Genomic DNA, 27,934 nt, shown 5'->3' with positions numbered 1-27,934 from the left:
GAACATAAGAAATAAGAGCAGGAGTAGGCCATTTGGCCCTTCGAGCCTGCTCCGCCATTCAGTGAGATCATGGCTGATCTTCTGTCTCAATTCCATTCACTGGCCCTATTGCCATATCCCTTGACGCCTTCACTAGTCAGAAATCTATCGACTTCTGTTTTGAATATACCCAATGACTGAGCCTCCACAGCCCCGTGGGGTAGAGAATTCCAAAGATTCACCACCCTCTGTGTGAAGAAATTTCTTCTCATCTCAGTCCTGAATGGCCTACCCTTTATCCTGAGGCAGTGGCCCCTGGTTCTAGACTCCCCAGCCAAGGGAAACGTTCTCCCAGCATCCACCCTATCAAGCCCTGTAATAATTTTGTATGCTTCAATGAGATCCCCTCTCATTCTTCTGAATTCAAGAGAATACAGGCCTAGTTTACTCAATCTCTTCTCATACGACAGTCCCGCCATCCCAGGAATCAATCTCATGAATCTTCATTGCACTCCCTCTATGGCAAGTATATCCCTCCTTAGGTAAGGAGACCAAAATTGTACACAGTACTCCAGGTGTGGTCTCACCAAGGCCCTATATAAGTGGAGTAAGACTTCTTTACTCCTGTACTCAAATCCTCTTGTAATGAAGGCCAGCATACCATTTGCCTTCCTAATGGCTTGCTGCATCTACACATTCACTTTCAGTGACTCATGTACAAGGACACCCAGGTCCCTTTGAGCATCTACATTTCCCAATCTTTCACCATTTAAGAAATAATCTGCTTTTCTGTTTTTTCTACCAAAGTGAATAACTTCACATTTATTCACATTATATTCCATCTGCCATGTTCTCGCCCACTCACTGAGCCTGTCGAGATCCCCTTGAAGCTTCTTCACATGATCTTCACAACTGACACTGCCACCTAGCTTTGTATCATCAGCAAATTTGGAAATGTTACATTTAGTCCCCTCATCTAAATCATTGATATAGATTGTGAATAGCTGGGGCCCAGGCACCGATCCTTGCGGTACCCCGTTAGTCACAGCCTGCCATCCTGAAAAAGACCCGTTTACCCCTACTCTTTGTTTTCTGTCCGTTAACCAATTCTCAATCCATGCTAGCATATTACCCCCAATTCCATGTGTCCTAATTTTGTTCACCAACCTCTTGTGTGGGACCTTATCGAAGGTCTTCTGAAAATCCAGATATACCACATCTACCGGTTCCCCTTTGTCTACTCCACTAGTTACATCCTCAAAGAACTGCAATAGGTTTGTCAAACAGGATTTCCCTTTCATAAATCCATGTTGACTCTGCCCAATCTTACTATTAGTTTCTAAGTGCCCAGTTATTGCGTCCTTTATAACAGATTCCAGCATTTTCCTAATTACTGATGTGAGGCTAACAGGTCTGTAGTTCCCCGTTTTCCCTCTCCCTCCTTCCTTAAATAGGGGTTACATTTGCTCTCCTCCAATCTGCAGGAACCGTTCCAGAATCTATAGAATTTTGGAAGATGACAACCAATGCGTCCACTATGCCAATGACCACCTCTTTCAAAACCCTAGGATGTAGGTCATCTGGTCTTTGGGATTTATCGACTTTTAGACCCATTCATTTTGCTAGTACTGTTTTTTTACTAATAATAATTTCTTTAAGTTCCTCATTCTTGCCACGCCCTTGGTTTTCTCGTATTTCTGGGAGGTTTTTTGTGTCTTCCTCCGTGAAGACAGAAACAAAGTATTTATTTAATTTCTCTGCCATTTCCTCATTCTCCATTATAAATTCTCCTGTCTCTGACCATAAAGGACCTACATTTACATTCGCCAGTCTTTTCCTTTTCACATACCTATAGAAGCTTTTACAATCCGTTTTTAGATTTTTCGCTAGTTTGTGCTCACATTCCATTTTCCCTTTCTTTATCAATTTCTTGGACCCCTTTTACTGATTTCTAAAAAGATCCCAATCCTCAGGCTGACTGCTTTTTCTGGCAACTTTATAAGCTTCCTCCTTTGACTTAATACTAGCTTTAATTTCTTTTGTTAGCTGTTAGATCCGTGTGTTAATGGAGACACGGAATGCAGGAGTTGATTTAACAAGTGTTTACTGAACAAAGTCTGGAGGTGAACTAACTACACAAGACGCTACATAGGCTTATATACCCGAGTGGTCACTACTGGTACTACAGTATACAGGGGCTTCAAAAACATAGTTCCTCTTAAAGGTACATACACTACAATTCCTCCCCTTTTAGATAAATAGTACATAACATTTTAAGTAATCATTAAATAACATTTTTACAAGAACAATAATATACACATTTGCTGAAGTTAATCAATTACAAATTCAGTCTCTCTGGAGGCTTCCTGACTTGGTCCGGATAACGCCTCGGTGGTGTAGTAGGTTTCGGTGATGTAGTAGGTTCTTTTGGCAAGGTCGATTCGGCTTCAATGCCAGTGTCGGGTTCATCTGGTTCCAGTATCACCGGATCGGAGGTAGATACTATGGGTATCTCTGCTTCATCACTAGGCGTATAGAGTTGTGGTGTAGGTTGTCCTTTTTCGGATGACTCTATGATCTGGTCAGCATGGCACATTATTATGCTTTCTCCAATGTCCACGGTATACATCAGCGGTCCTAGTCGTGTGCAAATAGTTCCAGGCTGCCATTTCTCGGTACAGTAGTCCCGGGCCAAAACTGGTTGACCTATCTGGAAGGTTCTAGTTGGCCTTTCATTCATGCTTTGAAATTGCCGGTTCTCTACGTCCCTTCTGACGTTTGGCTTGACCAAATCCAGCCGGCATCTTAGTCTTCTATTGAAAAACATCATGGCGGGGGTTTGGTTTGTAACCACATGTGTTGCATTCCTGTACGCAAACAAGAAGTTATCTACCTTATGTTGTAGATTTATGTCTTCATTACCCATGGCCTTTATGGCCTTCTTGAAGGTCTGGACAAACCTTTCAGCCAATCCATTGGTGGCGGGATGGTATGGGGCGGACGTGTAGTGCTTAACCCCATTGTTTTTTAAGAACTTCCTGAATTCTTCGGATACAAATTGCGGTCCATTATCAGAACAGATCTGTTCAGGCAGCCCATTTCTGGCGAATATGGTCCTTAATACTGTGATGGTTTTTTCCGTGGTGGTGGAGGACATCTTTATTACCTCCGGCCACTTGGAGTGTGCATCCACCGCGATTAAGAACATTGAGTCCATAAATGGACCAGCAAAGTCGATATGTACCCTTTGCCATGGAGATGAGGGCCACTCCCATGGATGTAGAGGGGCTTGTGGTGGGGCGTTTTGGACCTTCTGGCATCCTAGACAGCTCTTGGTCATTTCTTCGATGTCTCCATCGATACCTGGCCACCACACAAACGCTCTGGCTAAGTTCTTCATTTTCACTCCACCCAGATGCCCCTCGTGAAGCTCCTTTAGCACTCTATCCTTGAGTTTGGGTGGAATCACCACTCTGGATCCACACATCAAGGTTCCTTGGCACACTGACAGCTGTTCTCTTCTTTGCGAGAATGCTGGCAACAGTGGTTCGCCATGTGCTGGCCATCCCTTCACCGTTAAATCGTAGACTCGTGAGAGAGTCGGGTCATTTCTCGTTTCCTTTTCAATGGTAGAATTTGTCACCGGTAGACATTCCACTATGGTCGAGTGGAACATCTCCACTGGGTCCACTGTAGGCGCCTCTTCCACCGTTGGCAACGGTAGGCGCGATAACCCGTCAGCATTCCCATGCTGTTTTGTTCCTTTGTATTCTATGTCATATTGGTGTGCCCCTAGGAAAAGGGACCACCTCTGTAGCCTTTGCGCTGTCATAATGGGAACGCCCTTTTTAGGCTTGAATATGGAGACGAGGGGTTGATGGTCAGTCAACAAAGTAAATTTTTGTCCGTGTAGGTAATGGTTGAATTTCTTCACCCCCCACACCAGGCTGAGTGCCTCCCTGTCGATCTGGGCATAGTTACGCTCAGCTGAGTTCAATGAGCGTGACGCAAAAGCTATCGGCCACTCCGAGCCATCAGGGAATGTATGCGATAATACCGCTCCCACGCTGTAAGAGGATGCATCGCACGCCAGTCTGATTGGCAGTGATGGGTTGTAATGAGCCAACACTTCCCGGGACGTGATCAAGCCTTTGCATTTATGGAAGGCACGTTTACAGCCTTCGCTCCATTTCCAAACTATTCCCGTTTGTAGCAGTGCGTTAAGCGGGTGCAGAACCGTCGACAAGTTTGGTAAAAATTTATGATAGTAATTTACTAATCCCAGGAACAACCTTAATTGTGAGACATTTTCAGGCGCTGGGGCCTTTACGACCGCTTCAATTTTTTCAGGTGACTTATGCAACCCTTCTTCGTTAATGACATGGCCACAATATGATATTTGTTTCTGGAAAAATTCGCACTTGGGGCGATTTGCTCGTAGGCCCCGTTCTCTCAGCCTCGTGAGCACCTGCTCCAAGTTGGCAAGGTGCTCGTTGTCATTTTCTCCTGTTACAAGGATGTCGTCTAGGTAGCATTGAGTCCCCGGAATCCCTTGCAGGACTTGCTCCATAGCTCTTTGCCAGATAGCCGGAGCTGATGCCACTCCGAAAACCAGTCGATTGTACTGGTACAGGCCTTTGTGTGTGTTTATCGTGAGATACTTTTTAGAGGCCTCCTCAACCTCCATCTGTAGATATGCCTGTGCTAAGTCAATTTTGGTGAAACGTTTCCCTCCGGATAGTGAGGCGAAAATATCTTCTATCCTCGGAAGAGGATACTGTACCGTGTGAAGAACCGGGTTTACAGTCACCTTGAAGTCCCCACAGATGCGAACTTTTCTCTGTTCTTCAGATTTATCATTATTCAACGTTTTCTTCATGACCAGGACGATGGGTGTTGCCCACTCGCTCCAATCTACCTTGGATAACACGCCTGCTTTTTCCAAATTCTCCAGCTCTGCCTCGACAGCTGGACGAATTGCGTATGGTACCGGCCTTGCCTTAAAAATCTTGGGAATTGCCGCATCTTCCACTTTTATTGAGGCGGTGGCGCCTTTCAGGGTTCCCAGTTCCTGTTGAAACACTTCTTTGGCGTTAGCCAAGATTTCTTTTAATCGTCCAGGTATGACGTCATCATCGTTTTTTTTCTTACTGGTCACCGTCAGTGCCTGAATGGAGTGTCAGTCTAAACGTATCTTTCTGATCCATTCACGTCCCAACAACGGTGGACCACCATCTTGCAGAACGTATAAATACAACTTCTGTATTTCCTTGCCGTTGTATACAACAGGCACCCTTATTTTCCCTCTGGGGTATACTTTCTTCCCCGTATATGTCTTCAAGATAATGGATGTGTCTTTCAAAGGTATATGCGGAAATAGCCGCTCGTAATCCCGTCTACTCATGACGGTCAGAGCTGATCCTGTATCTAGCTCCATTTTGACTGGGGACCCCGCTATCGTGAGGGTAACCCAAATGGTCTGGTAATCTTCTTTGGCAATTACATTATGTAATTTGAGACAGCTTAGTCTCTTGTTTCCGGAGTCGCTATCGCTCTTCTGGTCTTCGGAGCTACTGTCCGTCATCATTTGTACCTTTCTGTACTTTTCCTTATTGACCTTTTTACTGTCAGCGGATTTCTTTCCAGATCTGCATACACGTGCAATGTGTCCCATCTTTCCGCATTGCCTGCACGCTTTGTCCTTGAACCAGCAGTCCTTCTGGTCATGGGTGGATCTGCCGCAGCGATAACATCTCTCGAAACCCCGTGTCATTTCATGGGTGCCGAAGTCCTGTGGCTTTTGCTGTATCTCTGCAGCTCCTCTTGCTGCTGCTTTGTATGATACAGCCACACTGAAAGCCTTGTCCAGTGTCAAATCTTTCTCAGAAAGTAGTCTTTTCTGTGTTCCTTCGCTTAGGAGACCGCAGACGAATTTGTCTCGTAGAGAATCTGCCAGTCCTGCCCCGAATTGGCAGTGCTTTGACAGCTTTCGTAATTCGGTGAGGTAATCAGTGTTACTTTCATTCTTGTGCTGATTCCTCCTGAAGAATTTGAATCGTTACGCTATCAGCAGCGGTGTTGGGTTTAAGTGCTCTTGTAAGGTATCAACAATCTCCTTAAAATTCTTGTCCATCGGTTTGGCTGGAGTGATCAAGTTTCGTAACAGCCCGCATGTCCTTGCGCCCATCAGATTTAGAAGTACCGATGCCTTTTTATCATCCGCTACTTCATTCGCCTTGCAATATACCTCCACTCTTTCCACATATGTGGTCCAATCTTCTATATCACTATCGAAAGCAGTAATGTTGCCAGTCTTCGGCATCTTGAAAATCTAAAATGGTGCTTCCCACGCTTTTCCTCCGTCCCCGATGGATCAAAATGGCGCCTCCCGCGCTTTTCTTTGTTCCCCGCCGAGTTAAGATGGCGCCTCACGCGCTTTCCCGCCGCTGCCGCTGCTGCCAACGCTGTTCTCTGCGGTTCCCGTTGCGACCTGCAGTTTTTCGCGGTATTTCTATTTTTTTTATTTTATTTTTTATATATCGCTTCAATAGTTTCTCCATTACTTGGAGAACCGTTCCCGTCGTGGAGCGGACCCTCTGGGACTTTCCCCTCCCTCTGCTCGGTCCGAACGCCGACCTGCTTTGCAGCACCGGATGCGCCCTGAGTGCTCCACCCTCTCTCTCTCTTTGCTTCTGCTTCCCGACTCGCTGCCCGGCCCCGTTGCAGAGCCACCCGATTGAGCTCTAGCCCGCCGCAGCCCAGGAAGGATCAGTGCACTACCTGCCACCAGCCCGTTTAGCTGGGGAAACCACAGACTGGAGACCAAGCCTGGCCCTCGTTTTCGAGTTTCTTCGAGTTATTTATTTTATTTTAATTTTTTTTCTTGCTTCTGGCTTCGACCTCCGTCTGAGGAATTGATCCCCTTGAGGTGCTGCCAAATTGCAGGTAAGTTCGTTTCTAACTCGTCACCACTGTTAGATCCGTGTGTTAATGGAGACACGGAATGCAGGAGTTGATTTAACAAGTGTTTACTGAACAAAGTCTGGAGGTGAACTAACTACACAAGACGCTACACAGGCTTATATACCCGAGTGGTCACTACTGGTACTACAGTATACAGGGGCTTCAAAAACATAGTTCCTCTTAAAGGTACATACACTACATTAGCCATGGTTGGATCACTTTTCCTTTTGGGTTTTTATGCCCTAGAGGAATACATGTTTGTTGCAAATTATGCATTATTTCCTTGAATGTTAGCCATTGTATGTCCACCTTCATACCTTTTAGTGTAGTCTCCCAATCTACCATGGCCAACTTGTCCCTCATACCCTTGTAGTTTCCTCTGTTTGGATTGAAGACCTTAGTTTCAGATTGGACTACTCTCAAACTTAATGTAAAATTCAATCATATTATGGTCACTTGTCCCTAAAGGCCCCTTTACCACAAGATTATTGATTAGCCCTTTCTCATTACACAGTACCAGATCCAGAATAGCCTGTTCCCTGGTTGGTTCCTCCACATACTGATCCAGGAAACCATCTCGCATGCATTCCAAGAATTCGTCCTCCACACCGTTAGTGGTAATTTGATTTGCCCAGTCAATATTTATTCATATATAAACTAAATAAAAGCCACAGTACATTATACTGAGTTTACCAGTTCAGGATTATTTCTCTGGCTGATGATACTGTACAATAATTTCAGGATCTGGGTTAACCTTGGCTTTCACTAACTGAATGCTTTTTCAGATGTGGACATTTTCACAATCTTCAGTTCTTCAAGTAAAGGTAGATTGCTATCGCCACTAGTTCACAAGCCCTATTATTAAACGTCTCAAGTGTATCACCTGCAGCAAGCGGCAGAAGTGAGGGCAGTGAGGTACATGAGAAGAGAAAGTTGCAAGAGAAAAGACAGGTCTCAACTGCTTTTCCTATTGTTTGGGCAACCTTTGTTCTTTCTGTTGCATTTCTTCCAGGATCCTAAAATACCAGCATTCTTAGGTTGTGAACCCTAGGATTTGGATTCATTAAAATGGCTGGGCTCTCCAGGTTCCCGGGATTGTAAATCCCACATAATGGCACATGTTTTCTTTGACAGAGGTTGCAAAGAAGGTATACATCCCAGAGGAAATTGTGTTTTATATATATACACATTTGGCATAAGATTTTGAACTTCTGAAGCATTTCTGCTACAGTTTATGTTTGAACATTATTTTTTATGCCAGAAGTGACAAATTAACTCCACCTACACATGTACTGTACACATGCTGTCCTCATCTATACGTATTCTCCACTTTTACTATATCTTCCCCTCACACCTTGCCTGTAACTCACACATATTACGCCTGCTTGTGTTTGAATGCACTTTTCACATCCATCCCAGAACCTTTTTTGACAGTGATGTGATTTAAGCACTGACCAGAGGGAAGCAATCTAGGTCAATCAGAAAGTCCATGGTTCAGATGAAGTTCACCATATTTGGTTCATATGCTGAAGTGTCATTTTACCCCTTGTTCCATGTTTTTACCACGCAGGGTGTCAAATTGTTCTCTGATCCAATGCGCTCCTCTTTCCTTAAGTACATGCTGCCCTTGGTAACATCATCTGCAGGCACAAGGTCAGCTATCCCATGTACAATGATGATACTGAGCTCTATCTCCCCATCACTCTTCCTGACCTCTCAAATGCCATCATGCTGTCAGACTGCCTGTCTAGCATAAAGTCTAGGATGAGCCACAACTTCATCCAGCTCAACATTGCGAAGACTGAAGTATTCTCTTCAGTTCCCACCACAAACTCCGCTCTCTTACCATTGATTGTAGCCCCATCTTTAGTCACTCTCGGGTTGAACCATACAGTCCGTAATCTTGGCATCCGTTTCAACCCTGAGCTGACGTTCAAACCCCACATCCTATCCATCACCAAGATTGCTTACTTTCAGCTCCACAAAATTGTGCACCACTCCCCCTATCTCAGCCCCGCCTCCTTGGAAACACTTATCCATGTCTTCGTCACCTCCATAAGTGGCTCCTTGTTGAGATCCTGTCCTTCAACCTACATAAAATTCAAATTATTTAAAGCTCTGACTGCCCTGCACAACATTCCACTCGCCTATCACTGTCATGCTTTGATGCCCTACAATGGCTCCTTATCCCCTAACACATCTTATTTAAAATATTTGTCCTTGTCTATAAACCTGTCCATAGTTTTTCAACATCCTATCTCCTCCAGCCCTATATCATCTGCCAAACGCTCTGTTTCTCTGACTCTGGCCTTTATTGCATCCCTCCCTTTGCTCCACCTTCTGTGCCAGAGCATTTAGCTGCTTCAGTCCTACTCTTTGGAACTTCCTCTCTAAATCTCTTTACCTATCCACTTTCTTCTTCACCTTTAGCAACCTCCTCGACATCCATCTCTTCAGCCAAGCTTTTGGTCACCCCTTCTAACTTTCACGCTCAGCGTCTGTTTTCCTTAAACCTATTTGTGCAGTTCCTGGGGATATTTCATGCCTTAAAGTCACTATACAATTTTAAGTTGTTGTTTTTATTGCTGTTACATATAGGCTACTGTGTTGTATCTTAGGCTTCCTACACCAGCTATAAGAGCAATTGGCAAATAATGGAAAGTAACTTTCACACTATTTTCCTTTATTATTTCCAAACCTTCCTTGTCATTACATTCTTCAAACTTTCTACAGCCAAATTTTCTTCACATGAATCAAATCTGAATTCATCCCATTTTAATTATTACTGTAGGATTTCCTAGATATATTCTATGGATGTGAGTGATTTCACTGTCTAGTAGCAGAGAGATACCTATTGCAATGAGGTTAAAAGGGAAATGATGGGATTATTTAAGAGGCATTATGTTGCATACTGAATGTCATAAGTGCCAGTGAGTGATGCTGACTGCATTGAAAGTGGCACATTGCTGTAATTTGTTAGATTTATATTCCGTTTCAAGAACATAAAAGCAATCAGAAGTGGCAAAAGGTCATTCACCTCACCAAAAAACATCCCTCCCCTAAAACTCTCCCACCATGGCATGTATTTTGAATAATGTTTTCACTTCTGTTACCTTGCTTGGTAGATTATTCTAAACACTTATCATAGATTGAGCAGTTTCTCCAGATATCTGTACTAAAGTTATTATCAAAATTTTCCATTTATGTCATCTGGCCTCACTTTCTTGACAAACTTTGAAGAAATAATCTAGATTTACTTCATCTATACCATTTAATACTGTATATGATTTGATAAGGTCCTCTTTGAACTGCCTTTTTTCTAAAATCTTCGACATCTTTAATTTTTGCTTATAACTTATCCTTAGAAGCAGTCTTGTAGACCGATTCTGTTCCTTTCTTATGTTAGTGCATCTTTTTCATGATGTGGCAACCAAAAACTGAACACATTGCTCAAGTGTGCTTGACCAGTAGATTTTATACGGCCTTAGAATAACTTCTGTAGAATTTTATTCTACTGTTGTGGTATTTTATTGGTCTAGCAGTAATACCCTTTTTTCAACTTTATATATAACATATAAATTCAAAAAGTGAACATAGGTACAGGAGTAGGCCATTTAGCCCCTCGAGCCTGCTCCGCCATTCAATCAGATCATGGCTGATCTGTAACCCAACTCCATGTACCCGCCTTTGCCCCATATCCCTTAGTACCTTTGGTTAGCAAAATCCATCAATCTCTGATTTAAAATTAACAATTGATCTAGCATCAACTGCCATTTGCGGAAGAGAGTTCCAAACTTCTACCACCCTTTGTGTGTAGAAGTGTTTCCTAATTTCACTCCTGAAAGGTCTGGCTCTAATTTTTAGACTATGCCCCCTGAAGCAGCCCTTTATCATACCACTTTAACTGATTTAACAGGCCTTGTCTATGGCACCCTCACAGAGAGGCTTTTTGGGAAGGGCAAAGAAGAGATATTAATTCTAGTGTAATTTACAGTTTTTTAAAATATCAAAAACAGTTGCATTATGGTGCTTCTTTGGTACTCGCAACTTTCAAATTTGAAATTCACTCTAATCGTTTGACATTCTCTTTAGTTGTAGCTTAATACACATATTTCATAGAATAAGAGATATTACAACACAGAAGGAGGTCATTCAGCCTGGGCCTGTGTTATTATCTCTTTAAACTGATTACCCTGCCCTTTCCCTGTATCCTTTGACATCCTTCCTTTTGAAATACTTGTCCAATTCCCTTTAAAGGGTGTCCTAGTCTCTGCCTCAGTATTCACTTGTGGTAATATAGTCTGGGATATAAATTTGCCTTATGCTGTGGCGCAAAACGAGCGACTGCAAATCGGCAGCTCGTTTTACACTCTGCCCAATTTCCTTTTCTATTGACATCAATCCAAGGTGAATTTATATCTCTCTATGTTTTGATAACCCTCTGTGCAGATACAATTCTTTTGACTTTCCCGATACGATAGCAAAATACTGTGGATGCTGGAATGCTGGAAATCCGAAATAACAACAGAAAATGCTGGAAAAACTCAGCAGGCCAGGCAACATCCGTGGAGAGAGAAATAGACTTTTGACTTTCCCCTTCGTTCTTCTACTGATAATCCTCAGTCTCCTCCTGTTATTGACTCACCAACCAGTAAAAACATTCTTGCACTATTTACCCTCTCAATACATCTCATAACTCCAGGATGATTTGGGCAGGTTGGGTGATTGGGCAGAAGCATGGCAGATGCAATATAACGTGGATAAATGCGAGGTTATCCACTTTGGTGTCAAAAACAGGAAGGCAGATTATTATCTGAATGGCAATAGATTGGGAGAAGGGGAAGTGCAATGAGACCTGGGTGTCCTTGTGCACCAGTCGCTGAAGGTAAGCATGCAGGTGCAGCAGGCGGTTAAGAAGGCAAATGGTATGTTGGCCTTCGTAGCGAGAGGGTTTGAGTACAGAACAAGGATGTCTTGCTGCAGTTGTACAGGGCCTTGGTGAGACCACATCTGGAGCATTGTGTGCAGTTTTGGTCGCCTTATCTGAGGAAGGATGTTCTTGCCATGGAGGGAGTGCAGCAAAGATTCACCAGGCTGATACCTGGGATGGCAGGAATGACGTATAAGAAGAGATTGGGTCGATTGGGCTTATACTCGCTGGAGTTTAGAAGAATGAGAGGGGATCTCATTGAAACTTATAAAATTCTGACAGGACTGGACAGACTAGATGCAGGAAGGATGTTCCCGATGGTCGGGGAGTCCAGAACCAGGGGTCACAGTCTAAGGATAAGGGGTAAGCCATTTAGGACAGAAATGAGGAATTTCTTCACCCAGAGAGTGGTGAACCTGTGGAATTCTCTACCACAGAAGACAGAAGAGGCCAATTCATTAAATATATTCAAGAAGGAGTTGGATATATTTCTTAAGGCTAAAGGGATCAAGGGGTATGGGGAGAAAGCAGGGACCGGGTACTGAGTTTGGATGATCAGCCATGATCGCATTGAATGGTGGAGCAGCCTCGAGGGGCCGAATGGCCTACTCCTGCTCCTATCTTCTATGTTTAAAAAATCTCTATGAGTCCCCTCCTTAACCATCTCTGTTTCAGTGAAACAAATCTTCATTTTTCTGAATCTTTCTTCATAACAATGAGTAAGACAATGATGCATGACAGAGCATCTGAAAAATAACATGAATTATAAACTAGAATAACAACAACAACGGATTAATCAAGGATAGTCAGCACGGATTTGTTAAGGGAAGGTCGTGTCTGACAAACTTGATTGAATTTTTTGGGGAGGTAACAAGGAGAGACATTTGATGTAGTGTATATGGACTTTAGCAAGGATTTTGATAAGGTTCCACATGGCAGACTGGTCATGAAGTTAAAAGCCCATGGGATCCAGGGCAAAGTATCAAGTTGGATTCAAAACTGGCTCGGAGGAAGGAAGCAGAGGGTAATGGTTGATGGGTGTTTTTGTGACTGGAAAGCTGTTTCCAGTGGGGTTCTGCAGGGCTCAGTACCAGGTCCCTTGCTTTTTATGGTATGTATCAATGATCTAGACTTGAATATAGGGGGTATGATTAAGAAGTTTGCAGATGATACTAAAATCGGCTGTGTGAGTGATACTGAAGAAGGAAGTTGTAGACTGCAGGAAGATATCAATAAATTGGTCAGGTGGGCAGAACAGTGGCAAATGGAATTCAATCCGGAGAAGTGTGAGGTAATGCATTTGGGGAGGGCTAACAAGGAAAGGGAATACACATTAAATGGTAGGACACTGAGTAGCGTAGAGGAACAAAGGGACATTGGAGTGCATGTCCACAGATCTGTGAAGGTAGCAGGCCAGGTAGATAAGGTGGTTAAGAAGGCATACGGAATGCTTGCCTTTATTAGCCGTGGCATAGAATACAAGAGCAGTGGGTTATGCTTCAACTGTATAAAACACTAGTTAGGCCTCAGCTAGAGTACTGCGTGCAGTTCTGGTCACCACATTACAGGAAAGATGTGATTGCACTAGAGAGGGTACAGTGGAGATTTACAAGGATGTTGCCAGGAGTAGAGAATCTTAGCTATGAGAAAAGACTGGATAGGCTGTGTTTGTTTACCTTGGAACAGAGGAGGCTGAGGGAAGACCTTATTGAGGTGTATAAAATTATGAGGGGCCTAGATAAAGTGGATAGAAAGGACCTATTTCCCTTAGCAGAGGGGTCAAAAACCAGAGGGCACAGATTTAAAGTAATTGGTCGGAAGTTTAGAGGGGATTTGAGGGGAAATTTCTTCACCCAGAGGATTGTGGGGGTCTGGAACTCACTGCCTGAAAGGGTGGTAGAGGCAGGAACCCTAACCACATTTAAAAAGTACTTGGATGTGCACTTGGGCTGCTGTAACCTGCAGGGCTACAAACCAAGAGCTGGGAAGTGGGATTAGGCTGGATAGCTCTTTGTTGACCGGTGCGGACACGATGGGCCGAAATGGCCTCCTTCCATGCTGTAACTTTCTATGATTCTATGATTCTACAACAACTTGTATCTATATAGCGCCTTTAACGTAGTAAAACATCCCAAGGCGCTGCACAGGAGTATTTTAAGACAAAAAATTTGACACCGAGCCACAATAACGATAAATTAGGGCAGGTGACCAAAAACTTGGTCAAAGAGGTAGGTTTTAAGGAGGAAAGAGAGGTAGAGAGGCGGAGAGGTTTAGGCAGGGAATTCCAGAGCTTAGGGCCGAGGCAACAGAAGGCACGGCCACCAAAGGTTGAGCGATTATAATCAAGGATGCTCAAGAGGGCAGAATTAGAGGAGCGCAGATATCTCGGGGGGTTGTCAGGCTGAAGGAGATTACAGAGATAGGAAAGGGCAAGGCCATGGAGGGATTTGAATACAAGGATGAGAGTTTTGAAATCGAGGCACTGCTTAACCGGGAGCCAATGTAGGCCAGCGAGCACAGGGGAGATGGGCGAACGGGACTTGGTGCGAGTTAGGACATGGGCAGTCGAGTTTTGGATGACCTCAATTGAATGTTTAAATTCATTTTTAAAATAAGATTGTGAACTCCAACATGTCTGTCCCTTTTTGATATTGTAACCAGAACCATACAAGATGCAATACGACTCTGACCAGCAACAGTGTGTTTATGCTTTGCTTTGTATTCTATCCTGCTAATGCAATCGAGCACCTTATTGCCCTTTAATCCACAGAGAAATATTGGGCTCAAACAACATCTTGTTTACCTTTGTTTCATGAATACATTTGGTGCTCACACCTAATATAATTTCATAGATTCATGAATTAAATTATTGTTTTTCCGCAACTACAGAACTGGGATCACAGATTCATCAGCGATACATAGAAGAGGCTCATAATGAACGGAAACAGAATGTGGAGGAAGCAAAAGCAGCCATTTTACTTTGGGTATAAAAGTTACATCTTTTCTAATCACCAAGTTTCTCTCCTCACCTCCTTTCCTGAAAAGTATTAGCACTGGTCACTCTCCGATACTTTAACCAAATGCTCATTATTCATGTGTGAGCTTGTGTTTTGGGCTCAACTGTGATGTTGTTCATGCTGGAACAGCTTGGCAACAAGTGAGGCATCACAATTGAGCCCAATTCCATCCTCACCCAACACTCATACTTCCAGTAGGAATCACCAGATGGTAATTCTGGAGCATGAAGCTTAGCACAGATTTAGGATTTGAGATTTAACACTTACAATTTGAGATAAATGCCTTCTTTCGGAGTTAGGACAGACTTCTTGTGACCATTGCCATTGCCCATTTGTGCCGTCCACAATTACAATTATCATCATCAGGGTGAACTTGTAGGCAGTTGGTGACCCACTTGTCTGCAGTTGAATCAGTCGATCCAAATGCTCTGCACTCCTGGGAGTCACAGTGACTGATGAGATGGTTCTACAGAGTGAACCTGGGACCTTTCTGTTTTTTTATGGCTCAAGTAATCACTCACTTCGGAAAGTAGTATTAAGAGTTCATCTGATAACTCAGTGAATAAATGCTTCATGTGGTATGCAAGTGAGCCATACGCAACAAGAAAGTCCCAAATCCAACAGAGAATCACAGAGAATCACAGAGACGCCACAGTGCAGATAGAGGCCATTTCGGCCCATCGAGCCTGCACCGACACATATCCCACCCTATCCCCGTAACCCCACGTATTTAATCCCCCTAACACTAAGGGTCAATTTATGATAGCCAATCAACCTAACCCGCACATCTTTGGACTGTGGGAGGAAACCGGAGCACCCGGAGGAAACCCACGCAAACACGGGGAGAATGTGCAAACTCCACACAGACAGTCGCCCGAGGCCGGATTCGAACCCGGGTCCCTGGCGCTGTGAGGCAACAGTGCTAATCACTATGCCACCGTGCTGCCTCTGGTCTCTACCGAGTTGGCTGTTCTCAGTAGGAGCACTGAAGTACGAACATTACAATTTACTTCCCCAGTTAGAGAGGGGGAAAATTAGCCAGAGTTCCCTCTCTCGATTGCTGTATAGTGATAGCTGCTGGAAAATGTGCAGACTTAAGGTAGACAAGATTAGGCTCAGCTGGTCACACACACAGGTGAATAGCCTGTCTACATTCATTATGCAGGCTCACACATGAAGAATGAAGCACTAGAGGGCTGTTAGTGACAATAGAACCATGACCTAGCATATGTTATGTTGTGTTACTGGCCTAGTAATCAGAGGCCTAGAGTAATGATCCATGAGTTCATAATCCCACCATAGCAGCTGGGGCAACTAACACCCAACACATTGCTGAAGAAAATTTCCATTTGTTGAAGATCTTCTGAAAGCATAGCAAGCTCCTCTTTAAATCCTGATTTCCTATCAGCCCAGAATGTGCGAGGCCCCCTCACCCATTTTCTACAGGCACGCTCAACACCCAGTGCATTCCAAATGAGAATTGCAGAAAATTGTGCATGTATTAATATGCATCCATTAAATGGATTTAAATATTAAATTGAAGTTCTCGCCACTTTCTGTTGGAAGACCTTTAGGCCTACCTTAAGTCCCAACCAGAACTCTGAGCGTGGTGCAGAACAAGAAGAAATTTAGCAGGATCGATCTCCACCCAGTTTTCTGAGCCGACTGTCACTGCTGTCCCACCTACAATGGCAACAAACACAAATGCCCTTCTAACCCTAAAGTCCTGTAAAGTTGAGATATGTGTAAACCTATTAACAGATTTCTTTTGGAAGAGCGATTCTCCTGGTGGATGCAAAGGGTGGATTTTGCCTATAAATCAGAATTTCGACCGGTTCTCACTTTGTATTGTTAAATAACGTGTGGATTGTATCTTTATTTTACCATTTAGCTCTCCATACTGCTGCTCACTTATCCCTTCGGACTCAAGGTAAAATAATCTGAGCCATAGACTTAACCTGGCTGTTATCAATATTGCACAACAATAGGATGACAAGCGACGTTCTTTATGGCCAAGCCATCTTTCACTCTCTGTCTAGGAATATGGCTAAGACCTGATGAATTTTACCCACTGAGGAGAGATGAGTGTGAACAGTTATCTGCTGATCTTAATGGTGATTGTGGTAAACCACTGTTATAGTTATCACTGTATATTGTTCTCACTGTTCTCACTGTCACATCACTACACGAGGTCGCCTCTTGTCGCACTGTTATACCTGGGCTGACCACCTCCGACTCCGCCCATTACCTGCCCAGGTATAAAGGTAGCTGACTGGCTAGTATTCCTCCCTGTTGGATCGGATCACCCACGAGGGTGGGCTCTGTTATTTAGCCAATAAAAACCTTCAGTTACGTTCTTAACTCGTCGCCTTTTATTGGACTAATTGATAGGCATATCAATTTTATTGACTAAATTTTAAAGATGTCTGATAATGAACAGCAACAGCAAGGAGCTCACCCAGCAGCACAGCAACAGCAGCCTCCAGACAACGGGCCACACCAGCCGGCTTGGCTGCAAGCCTTGAAACCACCATACCTGGATCTAAACCCACAGGCACCAAACGCAGCCCTCAACTTCAAACACTGGCTGGACTGCTTCGAATCCTACCTGGAAGAATCCGGCGCCCCGCAGAGATCCAAACGAAGACTTCTGAACGCCCAAGCGAGCCCGAGAGTATACGCACTCATACAGGACACGACTACGTACGAGGCCGCTATCAACCTACTGAAACAGCAGTACCGCAGCCCGGTAAATTACATGTACACCAGGCACCTCCTAAGATCCCGCCCGCAACAGCCAGGAGAGTCTGTAGCTGAATTTTTACGGGCGCTAAGAGCACTCGGCAGGAACTGTGACTTTAAAGCGGTGACGGCTGTTGAAAATACGGAAGATAATATCCGCGATGCCTTTGTGAAAGGCCTACGGTCCGACTACTCACGGCAAAGACTGCTTGAAGCTAAAGACCTCGACCTGGACAAAGCTGAAGCCCTCGCTCTCTCCCTGGAGGTGGCCCATCAGGACCAGGAGGCGTTTTCCAGGTACTGCTCGCGACCCTGGGACTCGGGCCCGACCCCTACCGCAATACCCTTCGCAGCGCCGCCCCCGGGACCTACCTCAGCGTCGGCGTCCCGGACCCGACCGGGCCCGCCACCCCCGGTACCGGCTCCGACATCGGGCACCCGCGATCGGGCCGCCGGCTGCTTCTTTTGCGGCCAGGAGAAGCACCCGAGGTCGCGCTGCCCAGCCAGGAACTCTACCTGCACAACCTGCAGGAAGAAAGGCCACTTCTCTAAGGCCTGCAGGAGCGGATCTTCAGAGGCCAGCAGTGCCTCATGCGAACTGTGGGGGCGGCCATCTTCTTTCACGGCAACTGAGGCCAGTATCCCCACACGTGAGTCATGGGGGCGGCCATCTTTGATCAAGGCAACCGACCCCAATAGTGCCTCATGTGAGTTATGGGGGCAGCCATCTTCTCCGCCATTTTGTCCTACCTCGTGGGAGACGCCATTTTACACACCACGCCCGACTGCCACCGGGCCCCCGGACCCGACGACCGCCTCGCCCGCAGACGACAACGACTCGCTTACCTACACGCTAGCCTCCGTCACTCTGGATCAAGCCCGCCCACACCACCTGTCCAAGTCGATGATGGACATCAAAGTAAACGGCCACGCCACGACCTGCCTGTTCGACAGCGGAAGCACGGAGAGCTTCATCCACCCAGACACGGTGAGCCACTACTCCCTCCCTGTCCTGCCAACGCGCAACCGAATCTCGATGGCATCGAGGTCCCACGCCACGGACATTAGCGGCTACTGTGCTGTGACCTTGTCGGTTAAGGGTACAGAGTATAAAAACTTTAAACTCCTCGTCCTCCCCCAGCTCTGCGCTGCCGTCCTACTAGGGCTGGACTTCCAATCCCACCTCCAAAGTGTAACCCTAGCATACGGTGGACCCCTCCCCCCACTCACAGTCGACAACCAGCGAAGGTTAAACCGCCCACCGCGTAACACCTGCAGCCTATCCACCCTCAAGGTGCCGCCACCTTCCCTGTTCGCTAACCTCACCCCCGACTGCAAACCCGTCGCTACCAAGAGCAGGCGGTACAGCGCTGGGGACAGAGCTTTCATTAGCTCTGAGGTGCAGCGTCTCCTGAAGGAGGGCATCATCGAGGGGAGCAACAGCCCCTGGCGTGCCCAGGTCGTGGTCGTTAAGACCGGCGATAAAAATCGCCTGGTCATCGACTACAGCCAGACCATAAACAGATACACCCAGCTGGACGCATACCCCCTTCCCCGCATATCTGACATGGTCAATCAGATTGCACAATACCGCGTATTCTCGACCATCGACCTTAAGTCGGCCTACCACCAACTCCCTATCCACCCCGAGGACCGCCAGTACACCGCCTTCGAGGCGAATGGGCGCCTATACCACTTCCTTAGGGTCCCCTTCGGTGTCACCAACGGGGTCTCGGTCTTCCAAAGGGAGATGGACCGGATGGTTGACCAGAACGGACTGCAGGCCACATTCCCCTACCTAGATAACGTCACCATCTGCGGCCGCGACCGGCAGGACCACGACGTGAATCTGGAGAAATTCCTCCGTACGGCCCAACGGCTGAACCTCACCTACAATAAGGAGAAATGCGTGTTTAACACAGCGCGCCTTGCCATCCTTGGCTGTGTAGTAGAGAACGGAGTCATCGGCCCCGACCCCGAAAGAATGCGCCCCCTCATGGAGCTACCCCTCCCCCACTGTCCAAAAGCACTTAGGAGAACCCTGGGGCTTTTCGCCTACTATGCCCAATGGGTACCCAATTATGCGGACAAAGCCAGACCCCTCCTGAAAACCACATCCTTCCCCCTCACGGAAGAGGCGTGCGCGGCCTTCTCCCTCATTAAGGGAGACATAGCCAAGGCCACAATGCACGCAGTGGATGAGTCAATCCCCTTCCAAGTGGAGAGCGATGCATCCGACTTCGCCCTAGCCGCTACCCTTAACCAGGAGGGTAGGCCGGTAGCCTTCTTCTCAAGGACCCTACAGGGCCCCGAGACCCGACACTCGTCGGTCGAGAAGGAAGCCCAGGCAATTGTGGAGGCAGTACGGCGCTGGAGGCACTACTTGGCAGGCAAACGATTTACCCTCCTCACCGACCAACGCTCGGTTGCCTTCATGTTTAATAACAAGCTGAGGGGCAAGATCAAGAACGACAAAATCTTGAGGTGGAGAATCGAGCTTTCCACCTATGATTATGAGATCTTGTACCGGCCCGGTAAACTGAACGACCCCCCTGATGCTCTTTCACGCATTACATGCGCCAGCGCGCAAAGTGATAGACTTCAGACCCTCCACAATGACCTCTGCCACCCCGGAGTCACCAGACTCTACCATTTCATTAAGGCCCGCAACCTGCCATACTCCATCGAGGAGGTCAGGACCATGACCAGGAACTGCCAGATCTGTGCTGAGTGCAAACCGCACTTCTATAAGCCGGACAGAGCAAGCCTGATCAAGGCCACCCGCCCCTTCGAGCGTCTGAGCATCGACTTCAAGGGGCCCCTACCGTCATCCGACCGTAATGTGTACTTCCTCAACATCGTTGATGAGTACTCCCGTTTCCCCTTTGCCTTCCCCTGCCCAGACATGACCAGTAACACGGTCATTAAATGCCTGAACAAACTCTTCGCCTTGTTCGGGTTCCCGAACTATATACATAGTGACCGGGGCGCCTCCTTCATGAGCGAGGAACTCCGTCAGTTCCTATTGGAGAGGGGTATTGCAGCAAGCAGGACCACCAGCTACAACCCCCGAGGGAACGGCCAGGTGGAAAGAGAGAACGCGACGGTATGGAAGGCCACCCTCTTAGCCTTAAAGTCTAAGGGCCTCCCAACCTCCCGCTGGCAAGAGGTCCTCCCGATTGCGCTGCACTCCATCCGGTCACTACTTTGCACTGCCATTAACACCACCCCCCATGCCCGAATGTTTGTCTTCCCCAGGAAGTCGACTACGGGAACCACCCTACCAACCTGGCTGACCTCTCCGGGACCCGTCTTGCTGCGAAAGCACGTGAGGGCCCATAAAACGGACCCCCTGGTCGAGAAGGTGAACCTCCTGCACGCCAACCCCCAGTACGCCTATGTGGCTTACCCAGACGGACGGGAGGACACTGTCTCCTTACGAGACCTCGCACCCTCACCCCCCCCTCCCAACCCCCCGAGTCCAGCCGAGGTAGACGGCATGCCGGAACCCCACGAGCCTTTGCCGACTACGCAGACACCAGCTTTAACACCGGATAATGTAACACCGCCGCTGCGACGATCGGAGAGGCTAACGAAGCCTCCGGACAGACTGACATACCAGAGCTGGTAATACACTTCACCCCGCCGGACTCTAATCTAAACAAGGGGTGAATGTGGTAAACCACTGTTATAGTTATCACTGTATATTGTTCTCACTGTTCTCACTGTCACATCACTACACGAGGTCGCCTCTTGTCGCACTGTTATACCTGGGCTGACCACCTCCGACTCCGCCCATTACCTGCCCAGGTATAAAGGTAGCTGACTGGCTAGTATTCCTCCCTGTTGGATCGGATCACCCACGAGGGTGGGCTCTGTTATTTAGCCAATAAAAACCTTCAGTTACGTTCTTAACTCGTCGCCTTTTATTGGACTAATTGATAGGCATATCAGTGATTGCCAAACCTCTCTACTCCCAATGATTCAAAACTAATGAAAAGGAGTTCTCATAGGAAATGAGCAGCGTAATTAACACCTATGACTCTTTTTTGTGTAATACTTGTCCAGGCCACGAAAGAGAAAGAGGAAGCAGTGAAAAAAGCCCTGCTTGAGGCTGAACAGGAAAAGAAAAAAGAGATAGAGATACTAAAGAAGTTACATAAGGACGAAATAAAGGTAAGTACATGCTTCAGCCATTTGCTACAACAACAACTGACTCAAGAGATGAGCCAAGGCCGACCATAGGAGATGTTAGGAAGAGAAGGAGGTGGAGAAGCGGAGGGTGTTAGGCAATGTTCCCGTTAAGCTGCGTGGCTGTGCAGCTGTCTGGAGTTCCCGCGCAGCCGGCACACCGGCTTTTAAATAGAAAAAAACGCGCATGCGCAGGAATTTGAATGGATCGCGCACCCAAAACAGATTAAAGGGAACATTGGGAGGGAATTCCAGAGTGCAGGGTCCAGGTGATTAAAGGCCCGGCTACCAATGGAGGGGTGAAGGGAGACGAATATGTACAAAAGGTCGGACTCAGAGGAACAGACAGTTTGGGAGAGGGAACAGTTTTAGTGCTGGAGAAGATTACAGAGATAGAGAGGGTTGGGGTCATAGAGAAATGTAAAAACAATGATGAGAACTTTAAATTTGAGGCATTAGGGGAATGAGAGCCAATGTAGGCCAATGAGGGTAGGAGCGTTGGGCAAGTGGGACAGGAATTGGGCAGTAGAGTTTTAGATAAGCTGAAGTTTAAAGAGCCATGGTTAGAGGTGAGGGTGGAAGGGGCAGAGAGAGAGAGGGATTTAATGAGGTGGTTGGTGATATAGAAAAGGAGCTTGCGGCTATTTTTGCCCTCCAGGCTGACCCTAGACTACTGGATGCTTTAGGCAGATGCAATTGAGGGCCAATAGAGCTTGATGTGGTCCAGCCAGATATGGCTTTGGATGGCTAAGTCAATTCTGTGCTAGTATTCTCAAGTTTGGACCCCTTGGACTGGAGGGAGCAAAGATGGTGGCCATGGCAGCGGGAACAACATGGATGGAAGACATTGAAGGTTTTGTTGGGGATTAGAGCATTAAATGTGGAGATGACAATGTGGTTCACTAAATCAAAATCAACAGCTGCAGAGCAATGTTCCCCCTAATTTTTTTGGGTGCACAGCCCTTTTAAGGGGCTGCACAGCCCACTCACGCGAAACTTAACATTGGAAAAGCCGGTCCCAGGCTATGCAGGACCGGCAGACAACACCACGCAGCTTAGTGGGAATGTTGCTGCACAGGTATCTGGCAAATGGAGGGCTAAAGGCTAGACAGTTGGGAGTTTGAAAGTACAGTTTTTTCTGGGGTGGATACAGAATGAAGTGGAGTTGAAAGAGGATAGGGCTGATGTGGGTGATGAGGGATTTATGGAAGTGGTTGGAGATGGCCTCATTAGTGATTGAGACCACGAGAGTAGAGAGGTCACGGGAAATGGTGAGGTTGAGGAAATGGCTGTGAATGTGGGTATGAGAGTTTATATGGAGCAAAAGTTTTAGGGAGGAGATTAGGGCAGCGAATTCAGAAACGAGAGGGCAAGGGTAGCCTGGATTGAAATCACCAATGATGAGGAAATCTTCAGTGCAAAGCATAAGGGAGGAAAGGAGGAAGGATATCTCTGGGAGAAACTCATGTGGGGTTTGAGGGATAGTAGACGACAATTTTAAAGGAAGGGTAATAGAGGTGAAATATGGTGAGGGGCTTAAAGAAGGAGAAGGTTCCAAATGAGTAGAGAGAAGAAAAGGTGCGATTTGGTGATAAGGGGCACACCACCACCACGGTGATTTGAGCAGGGCAGGTGGTGCAAAATGTAAACAGGCAGGGAACTTCAGTAAGGGGCAAGGTACCCTCATTTTTAAACCAAGTATCAGCCACAATAAAGTCATGGTTGGCTAGGGCCTTGTCTGCTACAAATTGTAGGGGGTGGCGGGTGTGGCGCGTGCGCCCAGTCAGCTATGCCCCTGACTGTTTGTGAGCGGTTCGAATCGCTCCCACGCCCCTGGGTTCTAGACACCGGACTTAGGTACAGGCGGCGATACAGAAAAGACTCGAGTAGACAGGTGGTTTGGATGTAAGCAAAACTCAAGATTTTATTGCAATAGAAACTAACACAATCTTATGAAAAGTTACTAGTATAAAATTTACAGGCAAATACAAAATAACTATACTTATACAGGGAATGGGGAACACACGGCACATCAAGGGAAAACGACTATCTTAACAATCCCCTTATCCTTATCCTACCCCCTATACCTAACTAGATTAAGCTATGAGGGGCCAAAATTCAAGCTCACCAATCAAAAGATCTGCTGAATTCAAAACAGCGATGGGGCTTGGGGTTCGCTCTTTGTGCTCTCTGGAGCCTGCCGTCGTCACGTGGTCTCTGGGCGCTGCAAGGGCGTTGTCCAGGTACAAGTACCCCAAAGTTAAAGTCTCTGCTTGGGTACTTTACCTCGCAGAGATGATGGTTCCTCTTCCTCGGCCGGCAGTTGGAGTTTGCATGAAGATAGTCACAGGTCAGCTGGATTGAAGGCCCGATTATTCGAAGCTTTTCGGCAATCGTCTTTCCATTCGTCTTCCTCACCACCTCGCCTCGTTGGATCCTGCCTCGTCTGGCCTGGTTTGTCCGTGTCCGCCTGGTGCAATGCCGGGCGTCCCTGATGGAATGGGAAGGCACGGGCAATGGCCAGGCGGTAAGCGCGGGATGGGGGAAGAGCAGTAGCCACGAGGGTGAGGGGCCGGAGCAGGAGCCGGGAGCAAGGGCAGAGAGCAGAGCAGAGAGAGAAGGTTGCCAGTGGGCCTACAATTATACTCCTTCGGATGGCCCTTATCTGCGCGCCAAATCAGGTTAGTTCTTTGTCCCAATCTTGGCGGGCTAGTTTAAATAATTGTAGCAATTTAAACTAACTGTTTTTAGATGGCCGGTAATTGTACCTACTGGCCCGATTCCTGATTCGCTTTTGTTATTAATACATCTTAATCGGCCTGCCCAGCTTCGATGGCTTCCCTAAGCTGTTTCCAATTATTTATGCAAACAACTTGATGGCCTTAAGTATAGGCCTCACTGGTTTTGATCTGTCTCCGATTTGACTTAATGCATAATTCAAAGTCCTGTCTGCTTTCAAAACACAAAAGTCTCTCTTCACAGAAACTGCAGCCTGGGTTTCGATTTCCCAAAGAGCTGCTTGTGCCACAGAGTCCAATCCTTTTAAATCTTGCAGGCTTTTGGCCACGAGGTGCGGACGCCATCTTGGGTACCCCTTTTCATTAAAATGTCCATGCAGGGTCCCTTTTATTAATAATAACCTTGGGGAAATGTAGAAATTTTGCAAATCTTACACTCCCCCCTGTGATACTAAAACTTGCTTGAAGTATCATACTTTCACAAGGTGAGCAAAAATTTTCTGACCCTCCATAGTCAACCTTCCCCTGTAATTATCTATCTAATATACCCACGACACATGCACTTCCCATTCCGCGAAAATGTAGTGTACATCAGCATACAGAGAGCAAATTACAGACTTTACACACATCCAAGCATGGAGGGGGTCCAACACCCCTGCACCACTTGGTACACATACATCTTTATTAAACGCGTCGCAAAAAAAAACCAGAAAAACCTTTATTAAAAATAACAAAACACAAAAAAAACACCTTTAATTAAAATACAAGGAAAAAGACTTAAACAGGCGTATCTCCCTGCACCTTTACATAATGTTCCTTCCAGATCTTCTGGTTACGGAATTCTAACAACTGACCTTTTCCCTTACATTGAATGCAAACTAGATACAACACTATCCCTAACTGGCAAACCACGAGAATGTGGGAAGCCAGTCTGATCCACGAAGGGACCTCTATGTTATTGAAAATGTCCCACCAGGGTGGAATCACAATATCCAATATCTTAGTCCCTATCTCTACTGTTTTCTGCTCTAGAGTGTAAAAATGTTTCTGCGAAACTATGATGGCTTTGAGTATTTTGGTAAGGTGTTCAGGGGGAGGGGGAATTTCGTAGCCAAAGTGGGCTACGTACTTTTGCAAATCCGTAAAATTCTCCTTCACAGTGAGGTGAACAGTGGAGGGTTCAGGAATGGGGACAATTCGCTCCTGGGCCACTTGAACTTCTGCCTTGGGTTTAAAACAGAAACTGCTGTCACTAACCGGACACCAGCTATGCTGTCCATGCTGGTAGTGGGACGCGCCGGTGGTGACACAATATGTCCCACCTCCTATATATGCTACCTGCGGGGGAACATGGCCTTGTGCCATTGCCTCCATGGTACAATTTATAGGTTTCGCGCCAGCAGTTCTGAACCCACACTGCGGTTTTGAATAGGCATTCAAGTGCTGGGGACACAGGATTATGTGTGCTCCCCGGCTCCGGCACCCTGAGAGGTCAGTACCTGTCATAGCGTGCTCCCACTTAATGACGTAAGGCGGGACCGCTGTGAAACGAATGTGTGCACCCCCTTGAATGACTCCAATGTTCTCCACCCTGTATATCGGTGCGGGTCGGGCTGTCCTACCCATGACCGGCATCCTAACTACTACTCCCATGATTATGTGGTTGGACCGCCCACAATCCATGCGGACTGGGTAGGCCTCGGAGGCTAGCCGGAGTTGCATGGGCTTAATGCATTCTCAAACGGGTGGAGGGCTGTGAGGTGCTTGTTGCTAATCCAGGACGGGACCAAACCCTGTTTTAAATCCTCCAGATTACTGCGGCCCTCGCCCAGTAACCACGCCCCGTATAACACACGCACACCTCATTCTGCGCAGCCTGGTCAGAAGCATTTCTGTCCTCCCTTATGAGAGCATTTACCATCTTTGCGTGCTTTTCCAATTCCGCTATGATTTCTTTTAAATGGACCGTTATGGCTTGGTCCTCATGCAACTTCGAGCCCACTACCTTGTTCTCATCCAGTAATATTTTCGTTAACTGTGTTTTTAAACTGTTTATCTGGGTCTGTAGCTCTATGTCATCTAAACTGTTGATGACAGAGGACCCAGTATTAAATGCATTAAAAACATCATTCCATACTCCCCTTCTTTGCCTCCCAGGGAAGGTTGCCCCACCACCACCAAGGGACATGGGAATGTGTTGGTAATGGTCCCCACCGATCAGATGCTGTACCAGGGGGTACACTACGCGGTAGCCCCCGTGATTTTAAATCTCACCGAGGTACATTTACTGGAGTGGTGTCCCAAAGAAACAGAGCAGCTATACCAGGCCCTATTAAAGGACACGTTCAAGAAGTTTTACGAATTCGATTTCGCCCACGTGGACAAAACCGAACTGTACACCACACACCGAGAGTTTTTGGGTAATGCAGGGAGGCAAAGAAGGGGAGTATGGAATGATGTTTTTAATGCATTTAATACTGGGTCCTCTGTCATCAACAGTTTAGATGACATAGAGCTACAGACCCAGATAAACAGTTTAAAAACACAGTTAACGAAAATATTACTGGATGAGAACAAGGTAGTGGGCTCGAAGTTGCATGAGGACCAAGCCATAACGGTCCATTTAAAAGAAATCATAGCGGAATTGGAAAAGCACGCAAAGACGGTAAATGCTCTCATAAGGGAGGACAGAAATGCTTCTGACCAGGCTGCGCAGAATGAGGTGTGCGTGTTATACGGGGCGTGGTTACTGGGCGAGGGCCGCAGTAATCTGGAGGATTTAAAACAGGGTTTGGTCCCGTCCTGGATTAGCAACAAGCACCTCACAGCCCTCCACCCATTTGAGAATGCATTAAGCCCATGCAACTCCGGCTAGCCTCCGAGGCCTACCCAGTCCGCATGGATTGTGGGCGGTCCAACCACATAATCATGGGAGTAGTAGTTAGGATGCCGGTCATGGGTAGGACAGCCCGACCCGCACCGATATACAGGGTGGAGAACATTGGAGTCATTCAAGGGGGTGCACACATTCGTTTCACAGCGGTCCCGCCTTACGTCACTAAGTGGGAGCACGCTATGACAGGTACTGACCTCTCAGGGTGCCGGAGCCGGGGAGCACACATAATCCTGTGTCCCCAGCACTTGAATGCCTATTCAAAACCGCAGTGTGGGTTCAGAACTGCTGGCGCGAAACCTATAAATTGTACCATGGAGGCAATGGCACAAGGCCATGTTCCCCCGCAGGTAGCATATATAGGAGGTGGGACATATTGTGTCACCACCGGCGCGTCCCACTACCAGCATGGACAGCATAGCTGGTGTCCAGTTAGTGACAGCAGCTTCTGTTTTAAACCCAAGGCAGAAGTTCAAGTGGC

General features: G+C 46.7%; 1 protein-coding gene across 1 annotated transcript in view; it reads left to right on the top strand.

Annotated features, from left to right (window-relative positions):
• LOC147112893 (uncharacterized) overlaps nt 1-27,934 on the top strand; it is an 88,997-nt gene that overhangs the window by 11,514 nt on the left and 49,549 nt on the right. The window contains exons 2-3 of the mRNA XM_085997659.1: nt 14,762-14,856; nt 21,700-21,807. Of these exons, the coding sequence (XP_085853785.1) occupies nt 14,762-14,856; nt 21,700-21,807 (203 nt within the window). The remainder of the gene's footprint in view (nt 1-14,761; nt 14,857-21,699; nt 21,808-27,934) is intronic.

Source organism: Somniosus microcephalus, chromosome 9 (assembly GCF_052327205.1).
Source record: "Somniosus microcephalus isolate GS21.2 chromosome 9, FLI_Smic_1.0, whole genome shotgun sequence".
Classification (NCBI taxonomy): domain Eukaryota; kingdom Metazoa; phylum Chordata; class Chondrichthyes; order Squaliformes; family Somniosidae; genus Somniosus; species Somniosus microcephalus.
Note: the sequence above shows the minus strand (reverse complement) of the source record. Positions and strands in the feature narration are given on the sequence as shown.